The sequence below is a fragment of the Dunckerocampus dactyliophorus genome, chromosome 17 (genome assembly GCF_027744805.1).
Source record: "Dunckerocampus dactyliophorus isolate RoL2022-P2 chromosome 17, RoL_Ddac_1.1, whole genome shotgun sequence".
Taxonomy (NCBI): domain Eukaryota; kingdom Metazoa; phylum Chordata; class Actinopteri; order Syngnathiformes; family Syngnathidae; genus Dunckerocampus; species Dunckerocampus dactyliophorus.
The window spans coordinates 18733650-18759157 of record NC_072835.1 but is presented as its reverse complement, the minus strand read 5'-3'; the positions used below and the strand labels follow the sequence as shown (position 1 = coordinate 18759157).

Here is a 25508-nt window from a genome sequence, read left to right as displayed (position 1 = left end):
CAGAAGACATTCTTACCGAACCGGCCAGGACATTGAGAACTGTGGGACCTGCAGGGACTGTGCCTGCATTATCTACAGGTATGCAATGATGCATGTGTGTGTGTGTCTTTGGTTATTTACTGCATGCCTGCATTACATTGTAAGGCCACGAGAGCACATTGCGTGTCTTGGTGCACAGTTATTGTGCATCACGCTGTCATGGCGCATCACATCACTTTTAGGAATTGGGTCTTATGGCTTTATTGCCGCGGATGTGTCGCTCCTTTGCGTGACAGCATGCTTGCGTATCGATGGTCGAACCTGCGACGGCGCTCACTGCCAAGTTTGTGTCAAATTATAGTCACAAACACTTGGCTCTCTTCCTCGCGAGGGCCTAATGAGGTGGACAACAACACAAGTAAGTTGTGCACTTTCTGCACATATGGTCAAAATGCTTTGGAAGACACGCTACTATACATCTAATACACAGATCCTCAAAGTGTTAGTCAAATGGGGCCCTGCAAGGCGTGATGGCAGTCATGTTTTTCAACCGGTCTTGTTCAAATTTGACAGACATTTCCCTAAGAAATTTTGTTGTTATTGGCAAAGCAGCCTAAAGTTGCAGTGGGTGTTTTGTAGAGTGCATTGAGCTGTATGAAAAATTTAATGTCAGTCCTACTTATGGGGTCAAACTTTGGCTAGTGCCAACAAACAAACAGCGCCATCATGTGGTGTATTTATCAGAAAAATAATAGTACAAGCAACACTGGTTACATGTTTTGACAAATTTTCACCCCTTTGTGTGCAGCGGCTCATGAGTTACACCATGTACACAATGGGATGTCTGAATGTTTTCACTTGACTGGCCAAGCAAATTATGCAAATACGGTGGAACCTCTAAAATTGCAGTTATGCAAAGTGGATTTCAACCAAATTTTTTTTGTTGTTGCTTTTTTTTGGCTTTTGTGGCTTTTTTGCATTCCAAAAGTCCTAGCCTACCCATTCATCAAGGGTGACGCAAAGTAAATGGACTCGCTTTCAAGTGATTTGTCGGAAGTTGTTATCAAAATAAAGGTGATTGTTTTCACATTTTTACAGTGATTAACTTCTTTTTTCACTTGTGTGACAAGTAAAAATGGCAAATAGTGACCTAAGGGAAGCACTTAGGCGACAGAAATCACTGGATCAATGGATGCCTTAGGTTGGCCGCAATAAAAGGCCACTCCAAAATGCGCAGTTTAACTGTATTTATAACAGATTTGCGAACAATATTTGAGAGAGGAAGAGCGAGAGAGAGAGATAGAGGCCTTCGCTGGACATAGTTTTAGATCTCGCAGCTAATGAAAATTGGGAGTAAATACAAATGTGTTGCGTTTATATTTTTGTTGAGTATAGTTTACGTGACGGGTATACCTATGAAAATGAATGCAGTGTTGTCAGTATTAATGTGGAACAAAGCAGTGTAAAGAAAAGAAAGCTTGGCTCCACAGGGCTACCATGCACAAATGTAATTTGATTGTGAGTCTGGTGATTGAAGCTTTCACCTCGACACCTCAGAGGGAATATGTGTGAGACAAACTAAGTCATAAATCTGAGAACATACAACAACAACAACAACACGATGAACAGCTCCGGATTCATCATCCATCCTTTTAACTGTGAGTCTGGGGGAAAGGTGGCAGGTACAGGACTCGGACTGATTGTGCTCCATGATTAGATTTAGCAGCGCGCTCATCGACTCATTACTCAGGGACGCGAATATAAATGATTCCTCCAGCTACGGAACGTCTCTGACATTAGTCTGATTAGCAAACAAATGTAATCATTCCCAGCATCTTAGTTACTGTAAATGATTGTATCGTGACATAATCTCGGATACACACTCAATGATTTGTTGATGCCGTACATAAAACGTGATTTACTTAAGCAACAGGATGACGGGACTGGGTGTAGATGAGTGGAACAACAGGATGAGAAAGACGTGAATGAGAAGCAGTAAATTGAGGATTTGTAGTACTGCGAGTGAGAGGGGATTTAGTTTTGACAGAGGTAAGAAAAGTACCAATTTGACCCATTTAGACCCATTTACGGAAAAATATACAGAAATATATATAAAAAGACAAAATGTCATGTTTTCAGTACCAGTGACTAAATAAAAATGATCCATTTCTTAGCTGATCCACAGTTGTTTGATGACTCCGCTTCTGTGGTCACTATTCTCTTAAAGGGATGGTTCGGATTTTTTGACATGAAGCTGTTTGATAGCAGTGTACTACACCAACAGTGACTTACCCCCCACAATTGGTCCCGTGAGTCCCGTGGTCGGAGATCCGTGACGAGGAACGAAGTTCAGCTTAGTTGCTGGGGCCATTTGAGTAAAGAGTTTGGCATTCAAAAGAGTAATACATTTGCATTACAAAAAAGCCTCCTCAAAAAAATCTGACCTCACAAAACACTAGGCGTTATATTTTTATTTGCACAGTCGCCTGTGCATTCATGTGTATGTGATGAAGACGCTCGCATTGTCTTCCGCTGTGGAATGCATACGTAAAATTAATTAATTAATTAATTAATCACACAATAAATGACAATGAACTCGATAATTTTGCCGGACTCAGTATATTGACACATGCATGCGTGTTTGTTTTTCTCGTCTCGTGCCACCAAACAGGCAGTAAGAGAGTGGCTTCAGCACCTTGGTGCGTTTGTTCCATAGAACAACGGCATGAACGGAATGAGCCCTTTTGTCAGTCACACAGCCTCTTTGCCTCGGTAGGTGGAGGCGGGCCCGCTAACATACACACAGAGTGCAGAAGAGTGTAACATTGTAGAAATTAAATAAGTAGACTGCAATAGATTTTCATATATTTTCATATTTGTTCATTGTAGTCTTCTTAAAAGTAATGTTAAAATCGGTTTTCGGAGACCCAATCTCGTCTATTGTATCGTTTATATGATGAGAAAAGAAGAACAGGATGAGAGAAAATCAGGACAGGAGACCGAACGAGAAGAGTTTACTTTTTACAAGCACTTTATTGTACTTGTAAAAATTGCAATTCCCTTAGCAACTGCGTGTCAGTGCTGCTGATGAGCTTTTGTGGATTTTTTCAGGAGTATTCTAGTTTCCTCCCACAGTCAAAAAATATGACATGTTCTCTCTACCTGCAGCGACACTTGCAAGGATTTTCTATTTCACGGGTGTCAAACTCAAGGCCTGTGGGCCAGCTTTGGCCCGCTACATCATTGTATGTGGCCCGCAAAAGCCTGGAATAAATGTGCGTCAATAAGATTCAAGATTCAAGATTCGCCTTTCTTGCTAAATGCATTTGTTCTTTCAGTTTTGACAGAAAAACTGTACGGCATGCAATTGCATATCTTCTTAACTTTAATATTGTCTGATCATGCAACAATATATTCCAAGCATTTATTTCTTTTGCTGTCATAAATACTTGAATATGTGCCTGTCGCGTTGACATATGAAATCAAAGCAAGTTATCTAGCAATTAGTTATAAAATATTTAAATAATGTATAAAAAATGAGTTTGACACCCCAGTTTTGTACTATGTATATTTTGAAATTGCTAGTTGTAGGTGAAATGGAAATTCCATCATTGTAATTGTAACATTATTGCAATATATTGAGGATAAAATCAATCCTGGATAACGTTTGGTCTTTTCTTGATTGATGATTTCACCCTCGATGCTGGGGGAAATAATGGACACCAAAACCTAACAGGAATATCGTTGTTTTATTGAGTGTCTCTGATATTAACCGTAATTGCTTCCTGTAAAATGATTTTCAGTGAAAGTCATTAATGCTTGCAAAATATGCACACAATTACTGCCACACAAATAATATTGATACAGTACAGGAACTTTGGAAACCCAAAACAAGCGTCCTTTCGTGTTCGTGTTCATTATCACCACTGACATGACTGTTTTGTGAGTGCAAGGTTTTATTTGCCCCTATTTTTCATGAACTCAACATCGTATAGTCATCTTTTTACATTTTTAATGATGTGGCGGTGATTGAACACTGCAAAAAAAAGTTTGGAGTGCACCTCGACTTTAAATTTGGACTTTTTAGTCAGCAGGTTTGGAAAGCGTGTCATATGTGTTGGACATTTTTGATACATTTTGCACCCCCAAAATTGACCGCACTCCTTGCCCTCACCCTTCCCAGCAATACAATTGATAGAGAACGGAGAGGAGCACAGGAATGAAGATAATGGACCCATGAGGAGAGATGAAGAAGAGTGAACCATATAGAGCTCCAACTTGAAACTAAGTGGAACTTCATTCGAGCAGATGAGACCATTACGGATGAGTCACTTTGAGGAAGAGAGTTGCTGATAAAAGAGAATGCCTACTAGGTAGAAAGAAAGAAAGTGACACATTTCAAACGGTGTGGAACACTTCTTGTGCTACCTTAATTAGACTCATCATCCTCATCACACGGTGCCTTCACGGATCAGATGAGAAGATTCCACTGGGTCGTCCGTCAACTCCACAAGCTCCTGTAATGTGTGATAGGACGGATTTTCTGCTTTCCAAAGGTGATGGGGAAAGAAAAAGCACAAAATCGAGTAGAGTGATGGAAAAGCCGTAAAATCTGACAGGACAGATTCTAGCAATTAGAGAAAAAAAAAGGTTTTGATGGAGCAGAGAAAAGAACAAGTGAAGCCTGGTTACTTTACATCATTGGAGATGAAACGCTCCCACGGGGAGGTAGAGTTTGGAGAAATGTAACTGATTTCAGACTTTTACACCAGAATGTTGCCTTCACCCGAATTTGACCCAGGCAGATCAAATGCTACGGAACTTTTTTTTTTTTTAAAGCTCCTGAAAAACATCCATCCATCTATACGGCTTATCCTGCACTAGGTCACGAGGAACTGCAGCTTATATCCCTGTTTAATGAATAACAACTTCCTTTTATTTTAGCAAATTTTAGCTTTTTCAGCCAGCCCTAAATCCAACAACTCTGTCCCTGTGTCACTCATCAATACAAAGGCAGTAGTTTTAAGTATTAAAAAAAAAGTATGAAAATTAATATTATCATTAGGGATGTCCGATAATGGCATAAAAATGAGATATCGGTTCATATCGGTATTCATTTTTTCCCCAATAATGATATTGCCGATGATGTGTGGTCCACACACGGCTTGCTAGCTCAGTATGTCTGCATTCCGGAATTATTTCCAAATTTCACCTTCGGATTGTACATATGCAATTTGAAATGAAAGCTCTGGTTATGCGAGAGGGGAGTAAGGCCTCCTTTAATACTTCTAATCTAATATGATTGTTTCATGCTGCGTTCATGCGTGATGTGCTGAATGAGCCCAGTTTAGAACTTTACCGATTGTATTAGTCCAGAGATTCATACTTTGCACTTTGATCTGATATGGATCTTTGTGCTAAACAGACATGTGCAACTTTCCAAATTGTATCATTGCCAGCTATATTTGATTGCATTCTTATTTGTGAATTTATTAAGACTAACCTGTCTTGTTGATTTTAGGAGAACATGCAATTTTAGTTCACTGTTGATCGTAAGTTTTAATGACTTTCGTTGAGGCAAAATGTTAATAACAAATTGGCACTTTTTCTAGTAATTCTCTTATTTTGCACGAAGAGTTTCTATTTGTGAAATGCATGCAGTGGCGTCACAGTAAAAGAAGCATAATGTGTTCATTCCTTACGCGAGATATGACATCAAACTGCTGCCAAAATCGGTATCGGTAATTAAGCGCTGTACAATATTGGTTATCGATAAGAAAAACAATATTTTCATGAATACTTTAACATCAACACCAATGCTTGATGATCTAATTAACATCCATTTGATATGAAAGCTAAGATAATCAAGCTAAAAATAGAAATATGTATGTGATATATGGAATGTACAGTCATAGGAAATAAACAGACTATCAGTAATTGCTGAGGCATTTCAAACGGGTAGGATTAAATAGGATCTGCTGCTTCTTACTGTTTTTTGAGCATCATTCATTATACAAGTAAAACTACAGTATTTCAAGTTACTCATTTGAAATTCTGCTAAGCCTGTTCAAAATAAACATTAAAAAATGACAAAAAGTGTAATCCAATTCAATACAGAAGCTTCATTAAAAAAACAGTCTGCCTTCACACAGATCTGTCTGAAGATGTATTCATTTAACAATTTCTTTATTATTGTGGGTTGCAGAAAGGCACTGCATCTTCCTACTGCAAGCTGTTTCTAATATCATGTCCCCTCTGAAGTAGTTCTTTGTTGATGATTTGCATGTGTGTCTTTTGCGTTTTGTTCCGGGGACTTCTTTCCAGGGCAAAACTTATATAAAAATGCTAATGACAATTTGCATGCAAATGCAGTTGGCTCCAGAACGTTACATTATGAACACTTTGTACCCGTGCAAGACTCCCTAAATGAGCGCGTCATTTTTTCAGCCGGTAAAAAAAAAAACAGCCTCGTATTACTTCAAGAATAATGCATGATGTGTCTGATGCTATTTATCCAGCATCGGTGGTGCATTGATCGTGTATTAATATGTGAGTCCGATTGTGTGACCATGCAGGAGAGTTAATTAGTGAAGCCACCCCCACATCCGCTGCCATCATTCTTGTTGCTAATGGCCAATGTGCTGTGCAAGAGCAAAGTAGAGTCTAACAAGGAGCTGTTGTGCTTAATCCCTGCGGAGTTCAGCCTAATCAGATCTGCACTCTGCTGCTTTATCTCTCCTCCTCATCGGTTCTGTTGCTCCATCATATATTTGGCTGGAAGAGATCCATGAGCAAGCTACTTGCACATAGATTAATGACTCTCAAGACCCAATGTTTGCAGCTAAAGTAAAAGTCCACTTGGCGTTTTTCTCATCTCTTTCTAACAACAATCTATCAGTGTCTTCTCTGAAAAGTAGATCATTTAGGCCCTCGCACCCTCACGCAACTCGCGGTTCATGCAAGCCAGAGGGCAAGTGCATCCCATTTCCTGTGGATGGCGCTAAGAAGAATTCAGAAAGTGACGTATATATAGCTTCAAGGGGCTGTTTTCATCATATGTAACAATTATGATGAAGATTTGACCTTGAGGACCTGAGTTATTAACGTTTGCAGTTTACTGGTGAATTGTCAAATGGACCATCACAGTTTGATGCCATGCCTCGCCCACATCTTATGAAACAGCCTAAAATCCTTCACAATATAACATCGCCCATCTGTCTAGTATACGTGATTTTCATTTGGGCTCATTTGGTCAAAATGCCTACAACAAGATAGTTGAAATACAATCTCAGGTTTTTGCCTAAAATTGCCGCCGGAAACCACAATGGCCAACTTCGTCTTTGTTTTGGAACATGTTAATGAACACGTTAATTGTGTGTTAAAAAATAGTTTGGTTAAAGGAAATTTCCATTAACTTGTTAGTAACCCGTTAACTTTGACAGCCCTAATTTATACACAAACAACCACTCACACTCACATTCACACCTATGGACAATTTAGAGTCTCCAATTAACCTAGCATGCATATTTTTGGAATATGGGAGGAAGTCAGAGCACCGCAGAGAACCCACACACGCACAGGGAAAACATGCTAACTCCAGGCAGAGATGTACCAACGGAGATGGGAACTCACGATTTCCTGACTGTAATGCTAACACGTTAACCACTAGACCCATCATGAAATATATGTAATAAAAAAACAATAATAAACATAGCAGTTTCAAGAGGACCTTTGCACAAGGGTGGTTGGGCGCAAGTAAAATAATAAAAAATAATTGTCTTTTTCCAGCTAAATAATTGCGTGATGAAGTACGGACACAAACAAGCAGATTTACTTCTGTTATAAATGACAAAGGCGTTCACCACCGTCCTATGTCCAAGTCTAATTTTAGGGGGAGGAACTGTGGACCACTGTGGGCCATGCCAAGATTTTCTTAGCCCGGCCAGGTTTCACATGTATGCTGCAATAGATCAACTTCTAACCTCTCAATTTGGTATGATTAAAAAAGTTTCTGTCTTGGTCTCAGTTAACATTGTGGAATAAATTGGAGTACATCCCATTTGTCAAAGAAGGCCTTTTCACATCCTTGGTAAGCATATGCGTTCCACACACAGCAGTGGTAGGCTGGAGCAGTCCTTTACCAGGCCTCCAACACACGTACCACAGTTTATAGAATGACGTGAATCCACGGGGGAGTGATGCCGATGAACATTTTGTGACAGCGCCTACAGTAGCAACTCATCCCGAGCCACTCTCACCACACACCCGTCATGAAACAGCGCTTCCTGATGCACATCCCCACTGACACAACACTCGGTCCTCGCACGCTGCCCTTCGATTGCTGTAGACCAGAGTTAAGGAGTGGGGTGGGGGATGACAAGAAGAATGGGAAGTAAACTGGGCTAACTCTCAATAGCTCAACTTTTTTCCTCTCAACACGCATCTCTCCATTCACTCGCTGGATCTGTACTGCTCTCAAATAACTCACACGGTGAAATATTCATCAGAATTCAAATTGAATCACAGGAGCTTTTAGGCATTAAAAAGTAATAATAAGATGGGAGGATACCTTGATAGATGCTGTGGGATGGACAGATACAAATTGTTGTATTGATAGATATATAGATAGATGGATTGATAAATGGAGGGACTTGAGAGACCCATTGTTTGCAATTGTTGGATGGATGACGAGATGGAAGTACGTGCAGATGGGAGGATGACTGATGGACAGGAAAAGGTGCATGGTCGGATGGATGGATAGGCAGATATTCATGTATTTATAGGAAGTGATGAATGGATGACAGGTGGATGGATGGACGGAATCAAAGAGGGATAAGTGGATGATTGGTGAATGATCCAGAGATAAGTGCATTACCAGATTGATGGATGGTTAAATGATGTGTAAAACCATATTGATTCGAATATAAGACAAATATATTTTTTTCTAGGGCTGCAACTAACGATTATTCACTTCGTCAATTAATCTGAAGCTTGTTGTTTCGATTAATCTGTTCAAATCAATATGAACCAAACACAAACAGTTAGTGGTTTGGTCCGCAACATATCAGAAAAGAAGCAAAAATGCCGATCATTGTTTTCCAAAGTCAAAGCTGATGCCTGTGATTAGCTTGTTTTGCCCCAAAAAACAAAGATAATAGGTCTGCTTTCATGGATGACTAAGGAAATTAATAAGTAATCACATTTAAGAGGCTGAAATCAGAGGATATTTACATTCTTAAATAAAAAATGATTAATCGAATACTAAAATACTAGTCGATTAATTGGATAATTGATTGACTAATCATCGATTCAACAATTAATTGTTGCAGCTCAAATTTTTTCCAGAAGAAAAAAAAAGTCTTAAAAAGATGAGTCGTCCTATATTCGCGGTCTAGAGAAACAGTATATATATTCAAAACAGGTGGTGCCAAATGATTTCTCCCAACTGAGTCAGTGCTTTTCTTCCTGTCACTCACACATGCCAGTTACCTGGAGAGATTTACCCGCAACACAGACACCAATGCCTCAAAGTGTCTCAAAGTTTGGAGCAAGTCAGCAAACAGGAGGAGTTGTGATGCTAATTTTAAGATAATGGTGATCAGCATAGCTGAGTAATAAAATCAATGATGTGCAGCTGAGAAATATATCATTATTTATTGTCTACCAGTTGTTATTTCACTGATATTAAAAATGTGATTTGTCTTTAAAGATATTTTTTCCAATGAAGCGTCTTGAAAAAGGGGTCAATAGTGTAAATGAACGCACAGATGATGATGACTGGTTTATTCATGCATGCATGGATAGAGGATGCAGAAACACAGTACATGGACGGACAGATTGATAAATGTGTGAATAGCTTCTGTCTGCTTACATGAGTGCAGCCTCTCAACTCCTTCCTTCTTTCCACCAGCATCCATTTACTTCCCAAAGCAGCACCACGGGGGCATTGAAGAAATCAAATGCTCTTCACGTTGTTCCAACCAGAGCTGGCCCAGAGCTGCTGACAGCTTCTCGCTGTCTGGGATTCATCCAATGGAATGTGGCATGTTACATACAGAAAAAGAAAGAGGATTGGTTTTCCAAGAGGCAGCTAGTGTGCCACTTCCTACTTCTTCAATATAAGTCTATTTCACACCTAAAAGGGGATGAGGAGCAAAGGAAGGAAAGCCCCTTTGCAAAAATGGGAACAGTATGGGGAACCTAGGAGGGAAGGTGAGAGGGAAGGAAGAAGGCAGCTACCTGCAGCTCCACTCCTTCCATCAAAGCCAAATGATGCGGAACACAAGGCAGCTTCTGCGCTCCGTTTATTCAGGGAAACCCACATGTGAGTTATAAATAACGACATGCAAATGAGCTGGAACCTGTCCAGACTAAATCTCCATGTCAGTGTATGCGCATTTAGACGTGTGCAAGCAAATTATAGATGAACCTCCCGTGTTCATGGTCACAGGGATATTTCTGAAGCACAATCCTGCCTCCGGCCATTCATTAAACATTGACAATCCTCTGACATTACCATAAGAGCCAGTGAAAAGACCTGACTTCCTGGGAGATAAAATGAATTTCCAGGAAAGTAGTGAGGTTAAAAGAAAGGAGGAGAGGGAATGTGTTTCTGTACTTGAAGCGAAGCGAATAGAACTGATATGAATTTTAAAAGGCAACTCTTTCGGGGAGCAGCTCACTTTCCGACAAATTACATCCATATTGGAATATTATGCAAATTCCAAGTATGTCCAATGCAAACATGCGACGTCAGTGTCTAAAGTGGTGCTCGCTGCAGTCAGTGTGGCGTTGATAAATGGGAGAGCTTGTTTCTTATCACCTGCAATCAATCTCAGACATCTCCGCAGCCTCAACCGTGATGTGGATCTTAAGAATGGAAGCTCAGCAGGTACACTGGCACAATATAATAACCTCTAATAGAAAAGCTGCATCAAAAATGTAAAGCCTTACAAGGTAAGTTTTGAACACTGAACAAGTTATGAACACTGAGCTATTACTACCAAATATAAGACAACCTCCCCCTTTTCCAGACACATTTTGGACATTTTTTAAGACAAGATATAACAACTAGTAGCTTGCATTAAAAAAGTATGTCATATTTGATGTTGATGATTTGACAGTTGATGATTCTGCTTGTCTGATCATCATTATCTTAAAATTGTTATCATAACGCCTCTGTTGTTTTCTAACTTGCCCAATGGCTTGTTTCCAATGGCTCTCTGTGTCGCGGCTACATCTCTCCAGGTCTGTGTGAGATGCCTACCGAAACCAAGTATCATAATTGCACTGGTGCCAACGTAAACGGTAGTAACCGGACCAAAACACTAATAGCTATCGGTGACTCACCTTGGTGGTAAATTAATACAGACTCAGCCACCTGCAACAATGGTTGATGACGTCTTTGAAGTAATGCAGCGTCCCGACAGACACTGTTTTTAAACTTAACTCGCAACCTTAACACGCCAACAGAAGTACTCATTTCCAACACGGTAATCTTCAAATTGCACGCACGTTTCTCTGTCTCTCCCCACACAAGGAACACAAGACTTGCTCATTGTCCACCAGTCACCAGTCACAGAATTCTGAACATCAACATTACAACTCAAACAGGTCACTACATGAGCTTCATTTTGCTCAATTAATAACTCTTTAATGTAGTATTAACCAGCAAACACCACTGTACATTGTAACGGTACTCTAACATCATGTGTATTGTAATGATCAATTTCTGCTCAAATTGTGCGGAATGTATACATTCGAAGTACTGTAAAATCTTGCAATTTTTTTGCACATTGACTGTTTCCTGTATTGCTGTGATAATTACACTTTATTTTATATTGGTGAATGTATTACTTGGATGATTATTTAGATTATTAAATTATTGAAATTACTGCAGTAATTTCCGGACTATAGACCGCACCCATATATAAGCTGCACCAACTAAATTTAAAGAGAAAAAAAAGATTTGTACATACATAAGCGACACCGGTCTATGGACCACAGGTGTCCATGTTGTAACATGGAATATTTAGTACACAGAAAGATTTTTTGTAACTTTTGATTACACAAACAGTGTCGAACAGTGCGTGTAATAACGCTAGTTAAAAAGTAGCCTACCAGAAAAGTCATTAATCATCGTCTTCACCCTCCCTCAAGGGAACTAAAACCACCAGTCGTCTTTTTCAACATCAGAATTGAACAGCCTCATAATTCCTTTGTCACACACTTTGTCAGCCTCTCTCGCGTTCATTGTTGCTGTCTGTGTCACTTTCGTTTCAAGGCAAATTAGCCTTCATCACGTCATATTCATCACGCAGTAGTCCAGTAGTAGTGAAAGTACATTTTTTGACACGGTATATAAAAAGACACACTACAAAACTCCGCCTCCACTTGATAGCATCACTCGTTAGCGCCGATGATGAGATGTGAGACACTTTTTTTTTTCCCCCCCCCATCGGAGTTCAACATCTGCCGTGGCCCAATCAGTCCAAGCAGAAACTGTAATAATTCTACACTTGATAAAACTTACTTAAGATTTGTCAGATCAAAACACGATTGTTGAATAAGACTTAAAAACGTGATAATGGCGTCCACTTCATTCATCCAATTCACTACTCAAATGTACTAATTTGGCACCAGGATCGGATCATATGTAAATACTCCCAAACTGTATGTGTGAGTGACATTAACAAATGCTTTGACCCACTTGGGGAGAGGTCATTAGGCACCACCTGTTTGTTTACATGTGTACATCTCTAGATGACACGTAGATTTATGATTTTATTGTGGGGAAAAAAAGCTCTTACATTACCTTACATGCAAAGTAAACCTGTTTTACAAGCCGCATTCCATGTCGGCCGAATCACTTTTGAATTAGGGTTGATTTCAAGCCCTGTCAGGCATTGTCTTGCAGGGTACCATGGGCACGAGGAGTGATTGCATAATGATTGGAGTAATTTTTGTCTCCCTCAGTTATCACTTTCACTATTCACTTTCAGCTGAGTTGATTTAGCAAATTCTGAGACATTTTCCAGACTTTCTTTGACATTTTGGCAAGGATCAAGACAAGACAAGAGAAGCATCCTGCTGTCTTGCCAGTGTTGTTTTAAGCATTAGCATCCCGAGTCCACGGACAGCTGAAACCCCTTCTTGTTGATTACAGTTGACAACGATTTGAAAAGCAGTCAGTCAGTCCATAAAGTGTTAGCACTTCACTTTGCCTTTGACTTTGTGTGGAACACAAATAACTTGTACAGTTAAAACCAACACATTTCCAACACTCCTTAAACCCCACAGTGTATGATTTGCATTTAGTTGCATTTAAAAGGTGAAGTTTGTAGGTGTAGTTGAAAGTGAATACATATCCTCTTTCTATTCATAACCAAGGTGATGTTCTTTCCCTGCAAAGACATTTTATGATGGAAGCAGAGCCACAGGAGAGGAAGACTCTCGATTACGAGGAATTTAAATGTATTGTGTTTCCTTCCATCTATGCTACAATATAAATGTTGTAAATCAAGGACAATTAGTTGAGCAGTCAGTCACCAATTGATTAACAAGGTTAAGTCCCTGGAGTCGATGGACATCGGGGTAATTTCGGTATTTGCTTTGCTTTAATCTTTCAAACACACCCGTTGTCCATATCTGACGGGACATCGATCCTAACGACTACGCATAGCCTCCCCGGACCAAAAATAGATGGAAGCAGCCAAGAGAAGAAGCGATAAATATAAAATAGAAGTTGGACATGAGAGACACATTCAAGCTGCTGCGCTTCCAGTTTAAATGGATGTGAGAAACGCCGTTTCTCTCTGTAGAAAGATTTGTCAGATTCTTGACTTTGACCTTTCCCTAACGATCCTGTCAGTGCTTCCAGACCTGTGAAAGCGTGCGTGTGTACGCTACAGCACGGATGAGGCAGATAATGGAGAAGTGGTGTGTGTGAAATGTGTAAAGGGCAGGGCAGGCAGTTCTTCTGCAGTAATCCATCTTCACTTCAGGGCTGAGCCGCGGCGCAACAGGCGCCTCGCAGGGGACAAGGAAATACACCGAAGGCATCAGCCTCATTCCGTACTGCACAGAAATGTTCAACCAGAAGCCATCGAGGATTTATATGGCCTGAAGTGAGCTCAATGGATGCCACAAAAGCTGTTTTACTTTCAAATAAGAACAACTACAATTAGTTCACTACAACACAGACCTCCACTAACAGTACAACTAACTAATGTTAATTCATTTCACTATTTATGCGTGTTAATTGTAAAGTCATGCTGGGTTACAGCATATGTGTCCAACTCAGGCCTGCAGAACTGTTTGGAAAACAGCATTATCTCAACAAACAAAGTGTAACAATAAGTTAACTGAACACGTTTAGAAACGACACCACTTTAACTATTAAACCCTTGCTATACAAAATGACATTTTAATAGGCATAAGACAGTCAAAAGCGATATCATCTTTTCAAGTTTTAAATACAACAAAGCGTGCCGCCACAGCTGCAAACTCTTCTGGGTTACACATCTCGCAGATTGTGATGTTTTTGTGATGACATAAAATACTGTAGCTTTTGCCCGATGTAGAGATGATGACGAGAAGGTGGTTGATCAAAATTACAACCACCCCAAAACAACCACAGTCATAAATACGCAGTCATCTCCCCCTCCTTATGCCTGGCTCATCCAATCAGAAGTCAGGACACATTCAGCAATAAAAATAGCAATTTCATGCAGGAATGAACGCAAACGAACACAGATATTTTAAAAAATGCACAATTCCCCCACTCCGATCTAAAAAACAAAATGCCCATCCACATAATTGGAGCTTTAAAAAAATGCATGTCCTCATAAAAACATATTGACCGACTGTCATGCTCATTTTGTCCTGGTCTGAAAATGTAACCGCAGTAGACTGGAACATTATATTGGTATGTTCCAATCCAGGCACTGTGCGCGGGGAACAGGGATAAAAAGTATGTAGGCCGCTTACCCATGTATTTGTCAGTGCTAATATGACATTTTCTCAAAATCAGACCATACTAAATACTGTTTTTTGAGCCTGGATTATTGGGGCATGTCCTATTATGTCCCCAACATCAAACAATCATCGCATGATGCATAGGAGTTTGCTACATTCATTAACCAATTATGTTGGTTAAAAGGACAAGGACGTTTTTTATACTTTTAACATGCAGAAATATATGAGTAATTATCTGGATAAATAATAACAAAGGTACAAAATGGGGGGAGGTGTGGCTTGGGGGGAGGGATGGAGTTGTCCTATTTGGTTATTTTGGTCGCCCTGGGTTACAGTCTGAACGGCACTCAAAACACTACTTGAGGTAAAAAGTAATGTAGCGTACAAAAACCACTTATGCAACTTACACTTAACAACTTACGCCGGCATTTTTTTCGCTGTTCTGTATAAATGGCACAGAATATTTCAGCTTCTGAGTTCATTTCAGATCCATATAACAGAGGCGGAACAGATGGAATTCCGTCATGCCGTGGGTGTGACACTCAACCCTCATTTCTCCCGCCCTGTTGCGTTGAAAGCAATTGTCGCTGTTTGGAAAGTATTGTATACTTCAACATGCTGGCACTTAGCTCGTGATACATCTAATTATTTAATTTGGGATTCCATGTCACTGCGTGAAAGTGCACACAGTTGTAGCAATATCCCGCTTTGCTTGGTTCTATGTCATACCTTCCGTCAAGTACGACATAATTTTGAGATCTCGAGTCTTCTTATGAACACACAACATGCTCCATATAAAACTGTGAGCAAGAAAAATCTCTGCGGTGAACAAAAAACTATAAATCCAATAAATCCCGGTGAGATACAATCATCCTTTCACAAAAAAGTGCAACCATCGTGTCCGGTGTTTGTTTTATGTGACAGATGTATTGCTGGGTGTGAAAACCGAGCACCAAAGAGGTGAGAGAGGAAAAAAGGAGCACTTGTTTTGCTGTTTGGCCATAATCACAGAGCCCCCAACTGGCGCTGACGCTGAGAGCCAGATGGTGCCCATCACCGGCGCCGTGAGGAGCGAGGAAGATGAGGGGTGGCATGAGGAATGGCGGAGCACTGCCTCATGTGGATGATGTGTCATATAAATACTAATCATGCTTGAATCCCGCCTACAGCTAAATTAGATCCCTAAAGCTCTTCCACTGGCACCCACTCGCTGCTCCACCTCGTTTGCCTATGCTCAGATGTCTCATTCGGGCCGGATCAGTAAATGCAGCATTCATCGCGTGGGCGCAGATGGTGAAGACACCTTGTGCCACGATGGGGCTGTATTCAGGTTATATGGTGTTGCATTATGTCTTCAGGTCTCTCATCACGAGAGGGTGAAGGTCTGCTTGAGCAGCCGCTCGCCGTGAACAGCTCGACACAGATTGCAATTATTGTCAAAATGAGACAGTTTCTCTTTTCAAAGGGCTCTCAGAAGTGATGTGCACATGAAAAATTTAACAAGAACAGACTGAAAAAGCACATAGAGCTTTGTTGAAGGTACTTCTATGGACACTTGTGTGGAACGGATATGTCTCAGGGTTTGTTTGTTTGTGTTAGGGTTTTAGACGCTGTGAAAGTCTGTGGAAGCAAACTGGCCTTCACCTTTCTGTTACATTCCTGGAAGACAACAACCGATTTATGAAAAACAAGCTAGTTTGCATTATGCGTTAATGCAACATTAATGCTGTAGTTCCTTTTAATTTAATCAACTTCTGCTTTTTGCACAAATTATTGTGTAAGAATTGGGGTGTGTGATAAATATAGAGATAGAGATAATCCTTGGGCCAATATGAGGAATTATGAGGTCCATTCGAATAAATCCGATAACATAAAAAAATAGCTCGGGTAAGCAGAGGTGTGGACTCGAGTCATGCAACTTGGACACGAGTCAGACTCGAGTCACAATTTTGATGATTTTGGACTTGACTTGACAATGTCATCAAGAAATTGCACTTGGACTTTGACATCAATGACTTGGGACTTAACTCTGACTTTTAGCTTTCCAAGTACTCAGCTAACGTGACCACGATATCATTTCTAGCAAGACACCACATTTTCCCCCCAGAATCTGCCTCATTGAATGCATCTATTAACGTCCAATCAGGTTTAAGAACAAACAATGAGGGTGTGGCTTACATTTCTGTGCGGGGCAGACTACTGGAAAGTGGCAGTGATTAACACTGGGATGTGCCAACATGCAGAGAATTTAATTTGCATTTGCAAATTACGAGGCCATGGTGTTTTATTTGGTAAATGCTTGACAGTGCTTTTGACTTGTAAGGACTTGAAAATTTCAAGCCTTTTACTTGGGATTTGACTCAACCTGTCTTGTCTTAACTTGAGACTTGACTTGGATTGAACGTCTTCACTTGAGACTTGGGATTAAAAACTTGAGACATGCAAAACACTGACTGACATTCTCCCACCTCTGCCGATAACCGATAATTTTAAAAAATGCCCCACTGAGACTAGATTACCCGTACTGTGCTGGTGAGCACTCACACTGTTCTCCTGCCTGTGACGTGATGCAAACGGCCCGCCATAACTTGAGCTCACTTGTAAACAAACATTCAGTGTTTCAGTGAAAGTCACTTCGATTGCTAGTTGCACCAAATGGTCCGCGATGAGGGAAAAAAACCATTGCGCTTCAACACATCTAACCTTATAAGCCACCTGAAACACCAGCATTGCTACGACGGCCAGGGCTTGTTCCTGTCTCCGCTGTAGATCCGAGGGCTAAAGCAATCTGTGATTTTATCATGGAAATTATGGCGTTGGATGATGTTCAGTCTGAGTCCCACAGTTGTTTTCTAATCTGACTAGCGGATAATTTAGGAACAACATTTCATTTAAAAAATTCTGGTTACTGTTTATACTTTCAAATTCACCTGTCGGACCGGACTGAACCCCCTTGTGACACGGTTTTGGCCCGCGGGCCATAGGTCTGACACGCCTGCATTAAGTGGCACAGGTATACCTAATACTGTAGTTCTTGAGCGTTGTTTAAACACTCAGCAGTCGCCCAGCCATCCAAAAATCAGTCAATACTCTAAATAATGCATGAGTGCATAGCGAGCAGCATCATTTAACAGCCATTTCATCATCCTAATACCTGCGTGAACAAAAATATCCTGGTAAGGAAAAGGAGCGGCATCCCATCATCACCACACACAGGGATAAATCATCTCTGTGGGCGGCTGCTGGCTTGACTTGTTAGGACAGACTGTGTCAGCACACCTCAGCGCATATGTTGCACTAAATTTGTCCCACAACAGAGACGCCCGACAGGCTGAAACAGTAGATTTTGGTCCAATTTCCTCAATAGCAGCAATCCTCGCGGACCGACACTTCAGCGCCTTTGCAAAGACTCTGACTCTCTGCCAGATTCTACAAAGCTACTTTCCGTGGAAGGAATCTGGCCACTTGAAAATGCATAGTGTAGACTGCAGAGCCTATATAATTGCCATTAAAAAATGTAATGTTATTATGATGAAAGATGAAAGGAAGGCATACCGAAACCCAGAATTGTCCTACTACATGACATGACACCAAATGAATGCTAATGTGGCTCTCAAGCCTGTTCCATCTATAAATAGCAGTGCAGAATTGAGCACAAGTCCAGGTACAAATGGATTTGTGATCTGACGTTGCTGCCCCCAGTGGCCAAGGGGAATACTACACAAGATAAGAGCGCTATTTTACTTCTGCCAAGATCCTTCCATCAGAATGGATTTTTTACACTTACTGTGTAAAAAATTACTTACTGTTCCCAATAATGTAGGTAATAAATTTAAATAAAATACAGTCACAATAATAATAAAAATAATAATCATGATTATAATAAAATCCTTATCTGCTAATTGCTGATAGTTTTTAAAATAATTATATAGTCAGTCAATTATATTCATGGTGCCCCCAGTAGGCTGTGGTCAAAAATCAGAAATATCAATCCAAATTTAATCTGGATCACATCCAATTAATTGCCCGTCATTTAAATTTAACATGTAAAATCCCATCTAGCTTACTCTGATCCGTATAATCTGTGGAATCCTAATAGACAATTTCATTATGTAGGATTTTCACGTGGAAAGTAATCACTCTTGTTATAGTTCATATACATAAAATACCACATCGGCCCTCATATAAGACGGCATTTTTTACACTAAAATGCTCTATAAGAGACAGTGCGTCGGCATTTTGGTTTGAAATACTTGATTTACGTCATGTAATAAGTCACAAAAGCTGTCCAACCATGTCCTTATTTGGTGCATACTTGCGATTTTTACTGTGCATCCTTTGGTCTGATGACAAACATACCCGTGTGAATGCTAATCCAATCTTTTATTTTTACTGTTGGTCTGCACCATAGCACTGAACTACAAATGAGAACACTGATCACACATACAATAATGGTGGCCAATGAAATGAACATAGTTGAGTTATATTTATATTTAATGAAAATTTGCCGTTTGTGGTGATTGGATGCTAGAAATCAATTCTGGTGAATCATGGTGAGGCACTCAGGGTCAATTTTGCACCAAACATGCTACGCCGTGGAAAAGGTGTTTGCTCTTCGAGTGCTCTCATCTTTTAATATCCTGGTTTTGTCCAACCATGCCAGGGATCCTCACCGGCGCGTGTTCCTCTGTGACACATTTTGCTAAACAGGTCGCTCTAAGAAGCGAGTGACAGATGCAGTCCCTGTGTCAGCTGGGACGCCTCCCAAAGTAAACGGGCGATGAGTGCGAATTCGCAGCGAACAGATTTTTTCCCCACAGAGCGGATGGATCATGCCTGCCTTGAGAGTGCCAACCTCACTTTTGGCGGCTTTTGCAATGTATTTCAACTTGTCTCATTTATGCACTTTGTTCAACAGCTATAAGCCCCCCTCCTCTCTTGCAATCCTGGTTCAATTTCACATCTATGGAATAAACAAAGATGGGACCACAATGGCGGGTCAGATGGAACGTGCTAATTCCCGGCTCCGCTTATTTCGTTGTAGGAAAGCTTTGGTTTCCTCGGCAATCAACCTTTCCATAACTCGCTCTTTGGGAAGCTATTTGACGCAGCGGCTGATCTTTAACCTTCCACATTGTTCATCTACTGTCAGTAAACAACATTTTGTCTTATTTATTCATGCACATGCACAGAAATCCAAGCAAGTCTGTGGTTTCCCTCTTTGCGGAATATCAATGTGCTTTTTTAATTTTTTCTTTGTAAGAACAAAACATGACAGACAGGGCCAGAGGTTGCTAAGAAGGTCATGTCGAATATAAACATGTACATGCATTACCTCACTTACATTAAAACCAGCACCAAAACTGTAAGAGACAACAAGATTAAAGCAACAACACAAGGTTATGGGTTTTAAAATAACTGAAACGCTGCCAAGACCTTCAATATTGTGAAGTTAAATATACCGACCTTGAGAAGCCTCCAAACAGTTTCAATAATAATGTATTGCTGTCTGAAGCTGCAGTGTGCTTTGGTATAATATGATCTGACTGGCTGGTGAATTGGGCTTTTAGCATCCTGTGATTAGCTTGAATTCAATCGTAAAGTCTACTCCTACCTTAGATTGCTGCATGATGTATGCCAGGGGAATTATTTATTCATGTTTGCAGCCTTATTGTCTTGTTCAGTCGCCTCCTCCTCCTCTCCTTGTTGTTTTTGGAGACATCTGATTCAGCTTTGTTAGAAAAGCTTTCTTCGTCTTCTGCTTTAACTTCCTCAAATCCTCTGTGGACTCCATCAGTGGATGGTACTTCAGCATTCAATGCACAGTACTGTGGGGAATGAAACATAACATTGTTTCTATTAGTGGTTGACACAAAGGACCACTGTACTTGTGTTTGACTTCTGGTTTTCTTAAAAATATCCAATATGTCAATACTGTCCGGCACTTCATTTCCGCTACTGATATATGCAGCAGCTCGTCCCTCAAACTAATCTGAGGTCACATCTCGTGTAATGAATAAACACATTATGCTTCTGGATGCATTTCACAAATAAAGACTGTATGAGGGCTGCAACTAACTATTATTTTAATAACCGATTAATCAGTCCATTATTTCTTCGATTAATCAGATTTTTTTTAAATCCATTTTTAATTTCCGTCTCTATTCAGAAATAGACGATTTGAACTGACAGAGCAAATAAGTGCACAAACACCAGGTTGCCACTTGAATATTCTGTTAAAATAATGTCAAATAATAAATCATCTAAATGTTTGTCAAATAGCTTCAGTAAAACAGTAAATGTTCACAAAAATGCAATGGTGATCATTTTCTTAGTCGATTAATCTGAAGATTGTTGTTTCAATTAATGGAGTAATCGGTTAGGCCACAGATGGACAAAAGTAAGTAAGCAAACACTTACAGTTCGTGGTTGGGTCAGCAACGTAAAGAGGCAAAAATGCCCATCACTGTTTTCCAAAGTCAAAGCTGATATGTGTGAATATCTTGTTTTGGCTAAAACACAAAGATAATAGGTATGCTTTCATGGATGACTAAGGAAATTAAAAAATATTCACATTTGAGAGGCTGAAATCAGATTATATTTACATATTTAAATCGTAAAACGATTAATCGATTACTAAAATAGTTGTTGATTAATTGGATAATTGATTAAGGAAATCGTGACCAATAGTTAACAAAAATAGCATGTCCTATCAACAAGTTAATTAATTAATACATGTACTCTGTTTCGTGGTTGAATATGGTCTATATTTAAGCAAATTATACTTATTCATGGCCCAAATTGAGAATTTTCAAGGATAAAAATGGCAAAATGAACAAAAATTCAAAAGACGTGATAGGACGTGTGATACAGTATCTGTGACTTCTTGTGTGCGGCTTTAAGAAGTGACGTGTGTGACGTCAGCTGGCTAGAGTTGACTGTTAGCTGAGTGCTAGCAGCAGGTTAGCAGTGGAGAGAGTGGCCGACAGCAGCTCCTGTGTGCTCACTGTATGTGTTCTCTGCTTATTAATAATGTGATTGAAGTGCATCGTGAGTCTCTCCTTAACCATGAACAGCGGCAGTAGAGTAGTATTCTACACTGGTTTCTATGTGTCAGTAACGTTACATTGATGAGGCAACAGCCACCAGTAAGTATGCTGTTAATTCTAACATGTGAGTCTATTTTATCTCATTTATGTCTAAGATGGCTTATTATATGGCACCTGTAAAGCAGAAGTCACCAAGAATTTCCATGTGTTTCTTGAGGATGCCACTTCAGTGCTTTCTTAAGTTTTTTTTTTTTTTTCCCCAGTACAATAGGCCACCAGTGGGCATCCACAGTGGAGTGCAAAGAGGCGGTGGGTGTTGTTTTCGAGCCATATGGGAATAAACGTGAGCAGTCACGAACGCCTTTGTCGCCGCTTCCCCCCACTCATATTCTCATCCACGGGAGTCCTCTTTATTTCCAGCATCTGCTGCTGTTGCTGCTGCTGTGATGAGAAACACCCGCTAACTAGGCCACTGCATAATAAGCAAGAATAGCAGCGAAGTAGAAGGAACAAATAAGAAAAAGAAAAGCGAGTCGTTCACACCAGGCAGCACTACAGTACACCAATATCTTACCAGCTGAAAATATGTCAGAAAGCAAAGCTGTAATGCTGATATATTGGATAGCCTTTTCATGGGTGCACTTGTCATGCGACTGACCATCATCCAGTGTGGTCACTGATATTTCTCCTGGTGCTGCAACATTTCTGAGACACTCAGCACTTTAGCTCTTAAATTATTGTCAACAGCCTCATTACTGGAAGTCTTCCCGGCCTCTATTTCCTTCCCCTGTGCAGAGGAGGCAAGAATTCAGAAATATTGGATATTACTGCAGCTCTCTAGAGAATATTATGCACTGTTATGATACATCGTCCACCATCTATGGTCACATACTGTAGATGTGTCTATAAGATGACTTAAATCATACCTACTTGTGTCAATGCATAAATATATTCCGTAATTTGCTGTATCGTGAGCTCATTACTGTGGAGTCTCCAGAGGACCTTCTGTATTTCCATGCATGTTCAGGTGTGTGGATATAATGATGAGTCTTGACTCTTAATCAACCAATCAATCAGGTTTAGGCTAGAACGTATTTCATTATTCTAAATATAATTCTGCATCTTGGCAAATTATTTCAGGGAATTTTATGCTTCCAACTTTTGGGGAAGGCCCTTTTATGTTCTACAACAGGGGTGTCCAAATCTTTTCCAACATGGGCCACACACTGAAAAATAAAAGGATGCAAGGTCTACTTTGATATTTTGTAATATATGTGATATGTAGATATGCTGAAAAGTTATTTATATTTCGAGAAAAAAGAGCATCTTCATCTTTGCGATGTAGGTGAAAAAGCCTATTATTGTTATGAAATTTGGTCTTTTTTCCCCCATTTTTGCTGTTTTTTTTATTTGACTTTTTTTTCCTTACATATACCTCTAAGCTAGTAAAATGACATTAATTTTCTCATATTACGACATAATTCTTGTCGTCATCATCTTCTCATTTTCTCTTGTAAAATTACTGCTGATGTTTCAGTTTCTGCTGTTCCTTTTTTTTTTTTTTTTTTACTTTTCTTGTTAAATAATATTTTTAGAATGTGCTGCGGGCCAAAAAAAAAAAAAAACAGCCACGGGCAAATGGCCCCCGGGCCATACTATGGACAACCCTGACTCTTAAGGCATCAGGGAGTGAGGTTTACCAACGTACTTTCACTCAGCTGCACAGCTACTGGCACCCGTTACAAAGCTGTTCGGCATTTTTTATGTGTCATTTTAAAAATCATTAAACCTGCTTACAGCTAAGGAGTTTCATGTTTCGCATTTTCTGCGAACCGTGACATTCAAACCCAGGAACGTACCGAACCGTTATTGTGGCGTACTGTTACACACCTAACAATAACATTACCTTGAGAGAAAGTATGGTTGCTTTTTTGCTGAATTGATTCCATGTTTGGATGATTTCTTGTCATGGGGTGTGGGGAGAAATCAGTCTTGATCATTTAATTCTATATTTATGTAGGGTTTACATGCATCCCAACTGACCAATGCATTTGTTATTTTCTTGTCTTAAATCTAGTGTAGAGCACGACTTTCGTCTTCAGGAAGGACAGGTGGTCCGCACGTGGAAAGTCGGCGATCCTCCCGAGGGTTCGCCCCAGATTGTTGCAGAAACCACCCCTCCATGCACCACACCCAACCAACAGGAGTCCCCCCAAGCAGTCCGTCCCCCTGCTACCACCAAAAAGAACAGGAAAAAATGCTTCTGGTTCCTCTGATTTGTGTAGGAAGTGGGAGGGGGCAAAAAAAAAACATTTTGCTACTGAAATACCCATCATAAAAATTGCAAAAAGAAGGTGGATTTCATATGGAGGCAAGTGTGCCGTGACCTGGAGGATAAAAATGCAAATATACAAAACTGTGGGAGGAGAGGGAGGAGACAAAGGTTCAGAAGTGACGGTTTTTTGTTGGAGATGATGACAAAGGTTCGATGTGTTGTTGGAACTCTCCAAAAGCCTCTTCAGCTTTGTTATGGCTGCAGGAAGGTAAAAGTGCAATATGACTCAGTTATAAAGCAATGATGGGATGTAAAGAGAATATATACTGATAATATACTGTATATCTAAGTAATATTTATGTCAAGGATTGAACATGAAACAAAGAGAATTCACAAGAGGAAGATTCAGAGTCATCTTCACTAATGGACTAATGAGGGTCAGAACACCAGCTTTTATATTCAGAGACATTTCAAGACATTATCAAAGAACTGTATTTAAAATAAATTCTTTTAATATTGTAATTGTGGGACAAACCACTACTTCGCATTTCAAAATGAGCAAACACTCCCCACCCCGCACACACTCACTCACATATGAGCAAAGGACATTTACCGAAAAAGAGTATATACAGTATATACAAATTGAGAGACTTCTGTGTATATCAGAGATATTCTGCCATGTTATATTTCAGATATGGATAACTGCTCTATAAATATAAAGTATTTTACCACAGCTGCTTGGTGTGTTGTGTCATTCTGGATTGTGCTCAACTATGTGGTTTGAGGCTGTCACTTCAAAATAGCAGTAAATGATGAAAACACAGCTGCATTGAACCAGCCAGTCAGGATGAGATACACTACCAAACAACAAAAGGGATTTTATCCAAAAGGAGACTGAGGGCAGCAAGAATGACTGACTGCTGCAACAAAGTAGTATAATACTGCTGTCCAGAGTTAAGGCACAGCAGCAGCGTGAGTTAACCTTGGTTATGGTTATGGTTATAGTTGAATTGGTTTTGAACAAGTATACAAGTTACACCTGAGTACATCACACAGTATCTTTGTGCCTAACAGGATGCCATAGTATTCTGTAAACCAAGTATCGCAAGATTTGGTGTTGGGTGTGTGATCCAAGATGGCTAAATAAACAAGCAATAGAGGGGTTCGTCCACATCTTTATTAATGCCACAAGATTCAAATGGCCAAAGAGAAAATATGCGCAATATTGT

General features: G+C 40.0%; 1 protein-coding gene across 2 annotated transcripts in view; it reads left to right on the top strand.

Moving 5' to 3' along the window:
* LOC129169888 (proline-rich protein 36) overlaps nucleotides 1–25012 on the top strand; it is a 40996-nt gene extending 15984 nt beyond the window's left edge. Inside the window, exons 3-4 of one of the 2 annotated variants that reach the window (XM_054756808.1) lie at nucleotides 7–78; nucleotides 24082–25012. In XM_054756808.1, coding sequence (XP_054612783.1) covers nucleotides 7–78; nucleotides 24082–24280 — 271 coding nt within the window. In that variant the 3' untranslated portion in view covers nucleotides 24281–25012. Of the gene's footprint in view, nucleotides 1–3; nucleotides 79–24081 lie in introns of both variants that reach the window. The other variant, XM_054756807.1, reaches the window with a different exon arrangement.
* The last annotated feature ends 496 nt before the right edge of the window (nucleotides 25013–25508 follow it).